Genomic DNA, 14,066 nt, shown 5'->3' with positions numbered 1-14,066 from the left:
CATGAGATGTTTAGCCGATCCCATAAAACTAGAAGTTGCAAAGGGTTGCAATCGTCAAACGTTGACTACCTTGTTAATTTAAATAGTAGGATAAAGGTCACCTAACTACTATTTGAATGTAACGTTGGGTTCTAGATTTTAATCATTAATTTTCTTGGAGACATAAAGGGTATTAACAATTAAAATTATTGATATTGAAAATACTAAAATTGAGCTTTGTTATATTTGTAGATGGCCGCAATCAACAATCCACCTAACGTTATTATTCCACCTGTTAATAACCTATCACTAAGATCTATTCTTGATAAGGATCGTCTAAACTATACCAACTTTATGGATTGGTATCGAAACTTGAGAATCGTTCTCAAGCAAGAAAAGAAATACTACGTAATAGACGAGCCTATTCCCGATGAACCTAGCGTTGACGATGTCCAAGACCATAACGATTGGGTTAAGCACAATGAGGATTTGGTGCAAGTTTCTTGCCTCATGTTGGGAATTATGACTCTCGAGATTCAAAAGTAATTTGAACTTCATGGGGCATACGTGTGACATTTGAGCCAAAAAAAGGTACACCTCAGTACGTATTTACCGATTAAGCAAATGAACGCCTTTTGCGTAACAAACGAACGATTAACCGAACGGGTCGGGTTATGACCCAGAAATCTCGATGGGCCATCTATAAGTGATATACGATCTATACAAGCTAAAATATTTGTTGGGTCGGATTTCTTGATAAGGAAGATTGGAATCTTCTCAACCTCCTCAGAAACGGCTAAGTATGGAATACGAGCAAGCCCAGACGATCGAGCATGGTTTTTACTACTTCGAGCAAGGTTCTGAATCTTTAATTTTTGATTCTTCTAAGTGTTGAAGGCTTCGAGCAAGCTACACTTCAACGAGCAAGGGTATTCTTCTATCAAGCATGGATTGCCAATCGAGCAAACAGCTTGATCATACAAGTTCCAGCCAAGTGTTACGAGCACAGGATGATCGAGCACATGGGGACGAGCATGTATGCAATAAGAGGATGTCACGTGAATCAAAGCAAAGACTTCGAGCACAGTTCAGTTACCGAGCAAGATTTACGTCCGAGCATGATAAAGATTGCTGAATAAGAAAAGCTGAAGACATCAAGAAGAATGAGCTTGCTCGATGGACTTATTCGAGCAAAGTTTGAACAAGTCAAGAGGAATGAAGCTTACTCGAAGAGAATTTGTATTCTCCGAAAGAGAATATATTCCAAGTAAAGTATGCTCGAGGACACTCTCCGAGCACACCTTGTATAGGAAGCCTGCTCGAGCAAGGTATATACCTTGCTCGAGGTCTGAAACACTTGTATTAGATTTATCTTTCATTATGTAATGTCTAAGACGTATACATGGAATGTTAAGGTCTATATATAGACATCCTAGGGTATGACTAGGGCACGGGTTTTTTTGGCACGCATACTGACAATCTTTGCAGACGAATATCAAAAGCCGCTGTCACACAAAACCCTAGACATTCCATTCACTGTATCATTGACGTATCATTTAATATAGTGAATCTTTGTCCTTGAAATAGTCTTTACCGATTATCATTTATTGTTTTGTGTTTGATAATTCTCCACAAGCTTTCATTCTCAATCATTGAATATCCTGATTCCGCTGGGATACTCAATCGGTCTTTGAGTAATTAAGTTGGTGTGTTCTTGTCAAACCTTTGCTAAGGTTGCACCCGACAGACGGTCCTGACAAGTGGTATCAGAGCTTTAGTAAGCTCACTGAAGATCACGGGACTGAAGGTTTGTGAGGAAAAGTGAAGATTAACTGTGCATTGCTATTGATAACATCAGATCTGGTAAAATGGAAGATCAAGAAGTTTCAACCAACAAGATTCCAAGATTACTTAGACAAGAGAACTTCATAAAGTGGAAGGTGTTGTTTGAGGCTACTGTGAACTACAACGATCCAGAACTTTGGATGGCTATTACTGAAGGGAATTACACTCCTTCAGCCGCTCCAAATAATAGTGCTGTGGTAGATCTAAGAATGAAAAAGAGGGATGACAAAGCACTGTCCATGCTGAAGTTGGGACTTTCATGGGAGATTCTAACCACTGTAAATCATCAAAAGAATGCTAAGGATATGTATGATGCAGTGATTGAAATGTTTGAAGGTAACACTGAGTTAAGAGACATAAAGAAAGATCGACTGAAGCAGCAGTTGGACAGGTTCAAGTTTAAGGAAGGAGAAAGTCTAAAGTTAGTGTTACAAAGGTTCATGACCATTGTAAATGAAATAAGGACCACTAATTTGCAGATTTCCGACTTTGAGCTTAACAAGAAGCTTTTATCATCTCTGTCTGGGAAATGGTATACTGCAAGCTAGTTCATAAAGGAAAACGCAAGTTTTCCTACCTTCAAACTAGATGATGTGATTGCCTTCCTCAAGGCTGCTGAACATGAAATGATAGAGAATCACATGATTCGAGAGGACAAGCCAAGCTTCCAAATGTACAATGCACTTGTGGCACCCATGGGCAACCTCTCTGTCAAGAATCAACAACCTATTGATGAGGAACCATCAGATGCACACTCCTCATGTAACAATCAGTCAAGATTCAATGTGCAACTGATTGAAGATAACCATTCATCTACTGGAAATGGGCAATCAAATTTTGCATATCACAACCAGACTCAAGGAACAGACTATCAGGCCTTGTTCTCAATGTTCACTGAGTCTTATGATGCCTTTGTGGCCAAGAATCTGATAAACACAAGCATCATGCAAGAAGACTTAGAAAAAATTGATGCTGATGATTTAGAAGATATAGACATCAAATGGCAAGCGCCCATGTTGCAGTAAGAAGTAAAAGGTTGTATAACAGAACTGGAAGAAGTAGTTTCAATGGACCAAATGAAAGAATTGGATTTGACAAATCCAAGGCCATCTGTTATAACTGTCAACAACCTGGACACTTTGCAAGAGAGTGCAACATGCCAAGACAGTTTGGAAATCAACTCAATCAAAGTCAGTTCTATCAGAATCAGAATCAGAATCAGAACTTTCAGCAGCAAAGGACTCAAATGCCAAATCAAAATCCTTATCAAAATCAGAATAGAACCCAGCAACAAACATTTCAACCTCAGAGAACTAATCAAATGCAGGTTCATACAAATCAAAGCAGACCATCTAAAAATGGTGTGAACCAGCAAAGAGATCAAGGGAATGTGGTCGTTGCAAGGGTGGCTAAGGATGGAGAGTTTGACTGGAGTAATCATGCTGCTTAGATGGACAGAGTAAATGTTGCATTAATGGCCAAAATTAATGAGAAGGCTGAAACTTCAAACACTCAGGTAGATTCGGATACTTCTATTTCTGATCTTCTTGCTAAAATTGAAGAATTAAATCAGGAGGTTGGAAAATGGAAAATTGAATGTGGTAGGAAGGATGTCTTTCTAAATATGTATGCTGAAAGTGAGGCTACATATGAAAGTCAAATCAAAGGTTTGGAGGATGATTGCATGGTAGCATATCAAGCTCAATCCAGAATGAGAATTGAGATAGAAGGACTGAAGAAAATGTTTGCTGAAGAGAAACTCAAGAATGCTGAGTTGTTGATTGAAATTGAGTTTTTAAAAAACCTAGTCTCTACTAGAAACATTGTTGGTCATGCTGAAAAGATGACTGAAGAAGAGAAGTACAAGAAAGTTCCACCCCCGTTCTGTGATAGTTACCTATTGAAAGTTGATAAAGAGAGCAGAAATGAGTATCTCAAACAGTTCAAAAATGTGTTTGATGATAAGCTAGAATTTATCAAGCAATATGATGATGTGATAGTAGATCAGAATGGAGAATTTGTAATGAAAAAGGCTGACAAGCAAGAAACTGTGGTGGATGAACAGCTTCAAGGAGAGAAAAAGAAGTGGAGTGAATACTCCAGTGAAGAAAGAAATTGTAGCTGTGGAAGCTCTCAGTCATCAAAGAGGAAGAAGAAGAAAGGAGCAAAGAAGAAGAAAGGTGACAAAATTCCTCTTCTGCCACCTATGACATCAAAGGTGAGAGAACATCATGAGAAAATGAGAAGAGAGCATGTTCCATTTGATATATGTGCTAGATCACCACCGGCCATCAAGAAGAAAACAGAAAAACAAAGCAAATTCTCTTATGATCAAAGTCGTCCACCTATCTACCCAGTTTTCTCTAATCATGAATTATTTGATGTAGGTGATGCGGACTATGCTCCAAGAAGAAGATGTTCAAAAGAACAAGAGGAAAGTTCTTCACAATTGCCATCTAAGCTGAAGAAGATTGTTTTTGTTAAAGAAAAATGTTCCTAACCAATTGATCTCAGCAAGCCAATCAAGATGGACTTTTCCAACACTTTGTACTCAAAAACATCTTTAGGGTTTGATTTCCCTAAACCAAGTGACAAGATCAAGGACAAGAAACTTCTTGAGGATTCGGGAAACTTTGCTAAAGTGTTCTGTAAAAAATGTGATGCATATGGGCATCACATTGACTCTTGCTGGATTCTTGAGGATAGTTTTGAAATTCCAGATGTGGTGTGACATTTGAGCCAAAACGAGGTACACCTCATTACGTATTTACTGATTAAGCAAATAAACGCCTTTTGCGTAACAAACGAACGATTAACCGAACGGGTCGGGTTATGACCCAGATATCTCGGGGGGCCATTTATAAGTGATATACGATCTATACAAGCTAAAATATTAGAAATATGGTCTTAGTTTGATAGCAAACAAGTTAAACGAAAACATGCTCGTTTAACCACCCACTATAGATTTAAACGCGAAAGATAGTTACAAACCAAGCATTGTATCATCCGTTAAGCCGAAAAAGACTTACCAAACACTTATTTGAAATGTTTTAAGCGATCCGTGAAAATATTTTTGATTTTTACAAATATATAGTATGTTTTTATAATTTTATACAAAACTAGCCGAAAAACACTCGTTTTCGCACTGTTTAACGCACCCGATAAGTTTTTCAAGCCAAAAACCGAACCCGAACTAAATTTGGATTGGGCTTTTCGTGTTTGGGCTTGAGAAATCAGAAACTTGGGCCAAAATGGGCCCAAGGTGGGCCCATGATGGTCCGATCGCAATTCAGCAGCCCCCCCCCCTTGTTTTGCTTTCATATTTAAACTAGATACAAGATATTTTGGGCTCATTTTCTTGAAAACTCTGGAAATAAACTCTGTTCCAGCCAAAAAAACTCAAGAAACCCTAAGGTAAGAGCTTAAATAGGTAGCTTTTTTACTTGTTTAAACTTGTTTAATACCATAAAAACATGTCTTGGTTACTAAAAATCATTCCTAACCGTGTAAAAATCCTAAAAATGGCCCATAAACATGTTTTGATCATACACATGGTAAGGAACCTGTTTTGATAGTTTTTTTGGCCGTAAACACGGATTAAAGGGTTGAAACGACGTTTTTACGGTTCAAAAGTTCGTTTTTGTACACTAGCCGAAACCCTAACTTAAGGACTGTTATGTTGATGAAATATTGCTTGGTTTGTGATATAGGACTTGTACCTAGCTTTCTTAGAAGCACAAGAACCTGAAAACTTGATTAAAAGGTCGGAAACGAGACAAACCCGCTAAGGTAATGCCGAAACACTCGCTTACGGGCTATTTAGGTTAAGGTTGTGATGTGCATATTTTTAGAACTTGAAATTTTTCAGGGACATCAGGGACCATGTCAATAAGTCCCTGATCAAATTTGGTAATTTTTTTACCGTCCGAGAATATTTGGAGAATTTATTACCAAATTGGGACGTTTATTTGGGAAAAATAGCTAAAATACTTCAAAAATTATGAAATTTTTCTGGGAACTCAGATTTGTTGTATTTTGATCACATATGAATTTTTGGATCATTTGGAGAAGTTTAAAGGTGTTTTGTTTATTTTCGTTCGTGTGAATTTTTACAGCCGAATTTGGGCCAAAAAGAATATCGCACGAGCTTTTAAATTCTGGAATTGATACAGGTTGTTTTGGGACATGATTAGAGTATTCAGGAATTTTTGGTGAATTTTTGGAAATTGTTTGGGGTAAACGGACGATTTTCAGACGAAATATAGCTGATAAAATGAATTTTTATAAATTAATAAATCAGTAAATAAATTCCAGAAATATTTTTATAAAAATATACATATTTTAATTGATAAGTGGTTAAATTTTCATAATTTAATGATTAACGATTAATTAATTATGCTAATCTGAATATTAAACAAATTCAGTTTTTATAAAAACCGGCAAGTTCGCGACTAGTGAATCTGCGGGAATATCAAAACACCAAGAGTGATCAAAAATCATATTTTTGGACTAGTTAAGTGAAAATGAACTTTTCTATGAGAAGCCTGGACAATCCGGGTGGATTGTGCGCGTTTCTTCTCAAATCAAACTGAATAAGCGGAAACGGACCCCGTGGCTAATCCGGGACCCCAATATATGATCTTTCTTTATAACTTAATCATTTTAGTAATCAATACATTTACCCAAGCTTATTTTCCCATAACTGTTTTCTGAACGCGTAAACGAACAACTTGGCCCAGCTGGGAAAACGGGAATATGAGCCAAGTTCAGTTTTAAGTATTAGGCATTGAACAACATCACAACCTAAGCCTATTGCCACTTTCTGGGCGTTCCAGCTGCACCCAGATTAGTTATACAGCCCAGTTTAGTATTGAGATTATAATAATATTAAAATATTAATATTATTATAATATTAATTATAGGAACTACTGATAGCGGACTGAACAAACCACGAGTTGATACAGTACAGAATATCTACAAAACCGTGAGTTTCATGACCCCACTTTTAAACTGTTTTACGAACTTTTGGGGTGAAAAGCATGTTTGCTTATATCCATACATACCTGAATCATGTACTGATGTGAATTATCTAAGTGCTAACACACGAAAGTCCCCACAATCACAGTGATTACCTTCGAGCCGGTGGCTTGTGAATAGTACTATTGGTTTGACAAACCCAAACGGAATCGGCCTGATTGCCGTGTCACATAGCGCCGTTTGCACATGACCATATTTAAACATACAAGGCTATGTAGTGTTAGACATAGCTACCGGGGCGTGTTGTGGGCGTAAGGGGAGCCATAGTGGTTGATTGAGCGTGGGAAATGGAGGCACGCAGCACGAACAGTCCAGGCTTCACTGTAGCTTAGCATAATTACATCACATACATCATTTACATACATACATACTTATTTCATAATTACAAGTGTTGACTTGTGAACACTCATTACTGTTTTCTTGAAACTCGTGAAACTCACCAACTCCAGTAGTTGACCCGTTTTAAACTGCTTTTCAGGGTTACCGTAGTTGGAAAATCCGTGATTGTGTGCTACCTGTTACTAAATGTGATCGATGCAGTGTGAATAGAGGCAAGGCTACCAGTATGGCTAGAGTAGCTTATGAGTATATCTTGGTGTAACACCTAGTTTGTAATAAAAGATAGACCAATGTAATATAATGTAAATTAGTTGTAATGTTTCTTTATAAACAATGTTGTTGATACCAGAGGTGTCTGTTACATTCCCGTTTTACGCTTCCGCATTATGCTAGTCGGGGTGTGACAGAAGTTGGTATCAGAGCCATTGGTTATAAAGGATTAGGTTATCCCTTAGGGTACCTAAAATATAACCGTAGGCTCGATTAACTCTGGGAAATATTTAAATAATAAATTAATATTATATACTGATGGATGTCGGGATGAACTTGTAGGGCAAGTGAGTTATTGTGGTCCGGAACATAATAACAGACTTGCTTGTAAGAGGGAATTCTGGGAGAAATCGCGGAACGTGTGGTTAGGTAAAAGTGGCAACATATGTGTATAAAAGGTAATGGGACAGTATATATATAAGTAACACTAATACGTGTTTATGTGGAACAAGGTGTATGAATATGTGTACGTACGATACTCTTTGATGACGGTAAATTTTACTATGAATATTATATTCATTTATATTCAGTATTGATTTAAATAATAATAATAATTAAAATTTTAATAAAACTAATATTATATTATGATATAATTAATATTAAATTTGGTTTAGTTAATTAATCTCCTCGACAATAGTAGCGATAGCAATAGTTATGATTCTTATAACTAACCTTTGTGCAGACTCATGTCAAGGAATAACGACTACGTACCGGCAGACTGCTCGTATTCGGGTAACCCCGATTGACCCTACCTCGATTCCATTCAGATCTACCCATGACCGGGGAGGACCTTCACGCCCTAGGGTAGATATTTCATCTTCTCGTTCATTAAGTATACCTACCCCTCGTCCTAACCTCCCAAACGCAGGAAACAACTCTTGGATGGCTGTCCTGACTGACCGTGTGATAGACCACTCGATAGCCATAGCTAACAATAACCGGGAGAGGAGGGACGTGACTCAGTGCCTATCGACATTACAGTAGACAGTGCTGAACTTGCAGCAGTCAGATGCCTTCCATCACTGGTGTTTGGATAGGGTGACAATTCGGCTGTGGAATTGTTACTGGGTGATTACGGTGCTGTTATTTTTATGTTTGTGGCTAGCTTATCGTCTGTATGGATAGATGCAGAATATTACAGATATGTGTACATGATCTTTTGATACTCCATGTATGTATATATTAGTATGTTATGTTAACGTGGAGCACAATTTTGTACATTATTACAAGCACTGACCCTTATAGGGTTAAGTCTAACAGTCACTTAGTGACATATTTTGATATATACATGCAAGCACTGGCCTTTATCAGGCTAAGTCTATGTACTTTTGATATAAATGTACAGGACAATTTGTGAAATGTCAGTATGTTATTTGGTTTACCTGTACAACATTTATTGTGATTATTATTACACAGTGCCGTTGACTGGAATTAGTACTAATTGGCTTATATTTGTTTATCATTATAGAATGGCCCCAAAGAAAGCAAACCCTATGACTGAGGCAGAAATAGCCGAGATGATTGCTCGGAAAATGCAGGCAGTAATCCCGCTTATTGTAACACAAGTAACTGCCGGCGTAAACGCAAATATGCAAACAAACCAACAACAAAACAATAATGCTCCCCCAACCAACAATGAAACAGTTGCAAATAACAATCCCCCACCTAATACAAATACCCCTACCAATGCAAATAATCCCCCACCGAACCCAAACAATAACAATAACAACCCTAATCCCCCTCGAAGGGAATATTCGATCAAAAACTTTATGGCCTGTAAACCGATTGATTTCAAGGGCACTGAAGGACCAAACGGATTAATCAAGTGGATTGAGAAAACTGAATCTGTTCTCAATATTAGTAATTGTCCACCGTAAAACATTGTCAAGTATGTTGCTTCTACTTTCACTGATCACGCATTAATGTGGTGGAACACTACGGTACAGATAAAAGGTCAAGATACGGTGAATCGCATGACATGGGCTGAACTCAAAACACTGATGCTGGAACATTTCTGCCCAAGGAACGAAATTCAAAGATTAGAACACGAACTCTGGAGTTTGGAGATGAAAGGAGCGGGTCATTTGGGATACACGAACCGCTTCAATGAATTGGCTCGCTTAGTACCATGGTTAGTGACTCCTGAAAATAAACGAGTTGAACGTTATATTTGGGGTTTAGCCCCGGGAGTGAGGAGTTTGGTGAACTCCGTGGGTCACACTTCGTTCGAGAATGCCGTGACTCAGGCCGGCATCGTAACTTTCGACTTGGTAAGAAGCGGAGTGTTGAGAAAGGTCGGGGAATCATCAGGTATAAAACGAACTGACTATGGGACGAGAGCACAAGGAGGACAATCAAGCAAACGTGCACGTCCGACAATCAGAAATTATGCTATAACTGGTTCCGATACGAAGCAAGACAGGTATAAGGGACCCTTGCCAAAGTGTGACAAATGTAATTACCATCATGTGGGAGAGTGCAGATTACCGGTATGCCAAAAATGTGGTCGAACTGGGCATTATGCCCCTAATTGCAGAGCAGGTGTAGAGATTGTGAGCCGACCAGCCCAGACAACCCAACCCCGTCGTCCCCAACTACCGAGACCACAACCAATTCGTCAACAAACAGCTCATCAAAACTCAACTGTAGTGAATCGCCGTGCTTGTTTTGAATGTGGGAGCACGGACACATTTTAGAAGGGACTGCCCCAAGCTGAATCGAGGAGTAGTCACCGGTCGAAACCAAGCATCGACTTCAGGTGCGTCTCGGGGACGCGCGTTTGTTATTGGGTCAGGAGAAGCACGACAAGACCCGAACGTAGTAACAGGTACATTTACTGTTTCTGATCAGTATGCTTCTGTGTTATTTGATACTGGTGCCGATAGAAGCTTTGTTTCCACTAGTTTTGTATCTTTGGGTAACATGCCAGTTAGTGAACTAACAAATCCCTATACTATATAGCTCGCTAACGGTAACTCTATAACTGTCAACCAAATAGTCCAAAACTGTTCCATTATTCTTAATGACCACCCATTCCTTATTGACTTACTCCTGGTAGAGTTAGGAAGTTTTGATGTTATTGTCGGCATATACTGGTTAACCAAGCATAAGGCGGAGATTGTGTGTAACGACAAGACAGTTAAAATTCCTTTTTCGAATGGTGAGGTGATTGTAGTACAAGGAGAGAAGTCTGGTTCGATGTTACCTCTCGTGTCTCATCTCAAAGTGTTGAAATGTTTACGCCAAGGTTGTATGGCATTCTTGGCAAACGTGACTATAAAGAACCCTGATGAGAAACTCATAGAAGAAATTCCCGTTGTACGTGAATACCCCGATGTCTTTCCTGACGATTTACCTGGATTACCACCAAACAGACAGGTTGAATTTCGTATTGACTTAATCCCAGGATCAGCCCCTATTACTAAGGCACCATACCGGTTGGCACCTTCTGAAATGCAAGAATTATCCAACCAGTTACAAGAATTGTTAGATAAGGGTTTCATTCGTCCTAGTTATTCTCCTTGGGGAGCACTGGTATTATTTGTGAAGAAGAAAGATGGAAGTTTTAGAATCTGCATCGATTACTGGGAATTAAACAAAGTTACCATCAAGAACCGATACCCTCTTCCACGAATAGATGACTTGTTTGACCAACTCCAAGGGGCAAACTATTTCTCGAAAATTGACCTTCGATCCGGTTACCATCAAGTTAAAATCCAAGAGGAAGACGTGTCTAAAACGGCGTTCCGAACTCGTTATGGCCACTACGAATTCTTAGTTATGTCGTTCGGACTGATTAATGCTCCCGCAGTTTTCATGGACCTTATGAATCGAGTTTGTAAACCATACCTCGACAAATTCGTTATGGTGTTTATAGATGACATTTTGATATATTCGAAAACCAAGGAGGAACACGAGCAGCATTTACAAACTATTTTGGAGCTGTTGAAGCAGGAAAAGTTGTATGCCAAGCTGTCAAAATGTGAATTTTGGCTACAAGAAGTACAATTTCTAGGACACGTTGTTAATCGACACGGTATCCATGTAGACCCGAGTAAGATTGAAGCCATCAAAAATTGGAAGGCCCCAAAGTCACCGAAAGAGATCTGCCAATTTTTGGGTTTAGCTGGGTATTATCGGCGTTTTATTGCTAACTTTTCCAGCATAGCCCAACCTTTAACTCTTTTGACTCAAAAAGATCGTGATTACGTTTGGGGAGAAGAACAAGAAGCGGCTTTTCAATTGCTGAAACAGAAACTATGCCAAGCCCCGATACTGAGACTTCCAGAGGGAACTGACGATCTGTTAGTTTATTGTGATGCGTCCCGGAAAGGTTTAGGGTGCGTACTTATGCAAAGAAACAAAGTCATAGCATACGCTTCTCGACAATTAAAGGTGCACGAGAAGAATTATACCACCCATGACTTGGAACTGGGCGCGGTTATTTTCGCACTCAAGATTTGGAGGCACTATTTGTATGGCACCAAGTGTACAGTATATACCGACCACAAAAGCCTACAGCATATTTTTGACCAGAAAGAACTAAACATGAGGCAGAGGAGATGTGTAGAATTGTTAAACGATTACGACTGTGAGATTCGATATCATCCGGGCAAGGCTAATATAGTGGCAGATGCTTTGAGCAGAAAAGACAGGATCAAACAACTATGGGTTCGAGCACTTGGAATGATCGTCCAAACCAGTCTCACCGAGCAAATTCGTATTGCTCAAAACGAAGCTCTGAAAGGAGATCACTTGGAAAATGAAAACTTGCATGGAACTGAACAAAACTTTGAAGAAAGAACTGACAAAATTTTATACTACAAAAACCGAGTCTGGGTTCCCACTTTCAGTAATCTGCGTGACTTGATCATGGACGAAGCCTATAAGTCCAAATGCTCCATTCACCCAGGAACAGATAAGATGTACAAGGACTTGAAGTAGTATTATTGGTGGCCCGGTATGAAAAAGGATATAGCCACGTACGTCAGTAAATGTTTAACGTGTGCGAGAGTTAAGGCTGAATATCAAAAACCTTCGGGAATGTTGCACCAAACGGAAATACCACATTGGAAATGGGAACAGATTACCATGGATTTTGTAACACATCTCCCAAAAACTTCCCGAGGAAACGATGCAATATGGGTGATAGTTGACCGACTAACCAAATCCGCACACTTCCTTCCAATCCGAACCACTTATTGTTGGGTTTCTATAGGATTTAACAAACTTAGTTAACCGATTAACTAGTTATAATATATGCGGAAACGTGATAGACAAACTAAACATATGAACAACCTAGTTTATTCATTTCAAGATTACCAATAATCTATTTACTAGAAACCCGAAGCTAGGATCAAATGATACGGGAACAACTAAACTATCAAAGCATATAAACACTTACAATCTTAACCCTTTAAGAGTTTAGTGGATGTTGAAGAAGATGATGATGTGAATGCTAGATTTTCAAAAAAACCCTCAAACGGAATATACCCCGAGCCTCCAACACGCACCGAGCTATGCTAGGGAGCTTGAACACGAAAAACCCGAGACCCGAAATCTTTCTTCTTTGGCCGTGAGCTAGAGAGAAAGAGAGAATGGGTGTTGTTTTTCAAAATGGTTACTTGAAAGTTGTAAGAACTTTTTTATTCACATGCATACATAAGATTTAGTTATATACAAGTCCACACTCAATCTCTTTTTGCATGTTGACAATATGACCAAGTTGGTGGGGTGTGGGGCCCACCCAAAACCGGCCCCAACATTATTATTATTTTTTTTTTTTTTTTTTTTATTTATTATATATATTCTATACTTTATAAAATATATAAACACCCCATCTTTTATAAACCATTTTATAAAAGAATACATAGTTAAATAATCATTCCAATAATAATTATTTAAATAAATAAATTAACCAATTAATTATTTAATACTTTCAAGTAATTATTCAGAAACCCATTTTTCTGAAAGTGTCGTGTTCTGTATTTGTCTTATAGATCTTATCTTAACAAATACATAATTGGTGTGTGTCTAACTCGTTATTGGGTATGACCCGACTTGGATCAAACATAACTAGCCACATTAACTTAATTATGTGTCTCGGGCATACGATATTCCAACAATCTCCCACTTGCACGAGACTCATAGGAAGTTAATGCTAATGGTGAATACCGCCTAACAACAGGTCACCACCCCTAGTATGTTTGACTAAGTGCCATTCAATAACATCATCCCCTTCAAGTCCATACTTGATATGATATAGGTAAGTCTTATCACTACATCCCTTTGTTTCTAGATGTCCTGTCAAATCGGAGAGACACAGATTGATCATTCTCTCATTGATTTAACTTAACAGGCCTTAGACATCTAAACTCTCAACACATAAGAGGAACAAATTCCATCTTGACTGCATACATCCTTGTTGACATCTCGTATGATATCTGAGCTCTTTCTTTTATGTCATCGTGTTACCGAAAAACAAAGAAGAGAGTCAAGTTATCAGACTTGATGAAAAGCCAGATCCAATATGCATCTCAGGTCAAAGGACACAATGATACTCGCCTTTACTCAAGGATTACTTATGATCAGTTGCA

General features: G+C 38.5%; 1 protein-coding gene across 1 annotated transcript; it reads left to right on the top strand.

Annotated features, from left to right (window-relative positions):
• The first annotated feature begins 1,964 nt into the window (after positions 1–1,964).
• On the top strand, positions 1,965–2,372 carry LOC143621664 (uncharacterized). Its single transcript, XM_077093020.1, has one exon. It carries the CDS (start codon positions 1,965–1,967, stop codon positions 2,370–2,372), a length of 408 nt encoding a protein of 135 aa, XP_076949135.1.
• The last annotated feature ends 11,694 nt before the right edge of the window (positions 2,373–14,066 follow it).

This window comes from Bidens hawaiensis, unplaced genomic scaffold (genome assembly GCF_021521415.1).
Source record: "Bidens hawaiensis isolate Kalapana, Puna unplaced genomic scaffold, B.hawaiensis_p1.1 tig00002924_1, whole genome shotgun sequence".
Taxonomy (NCBI): Eukaryota; Viridiplantae; Streptophyta; class Magnoliopsida; order Asterales; family Asteraceae; genus Bidens; species Bidens hawaiensis.
Note: the sequence above shows the minus strand (reverse complement) of the source record. Positions and strands in the feature narration are given on the sequence as shown.

Excerpts from the sequence above, each read along its gene's own strand:
- LOC143621664 (XM_077093020.1), top strand. The coding sequence starts at position 1,965 with ATGGCTATTACTGAAGGGAATTACACTCCTTCAGCCGCTCCAAATAAT.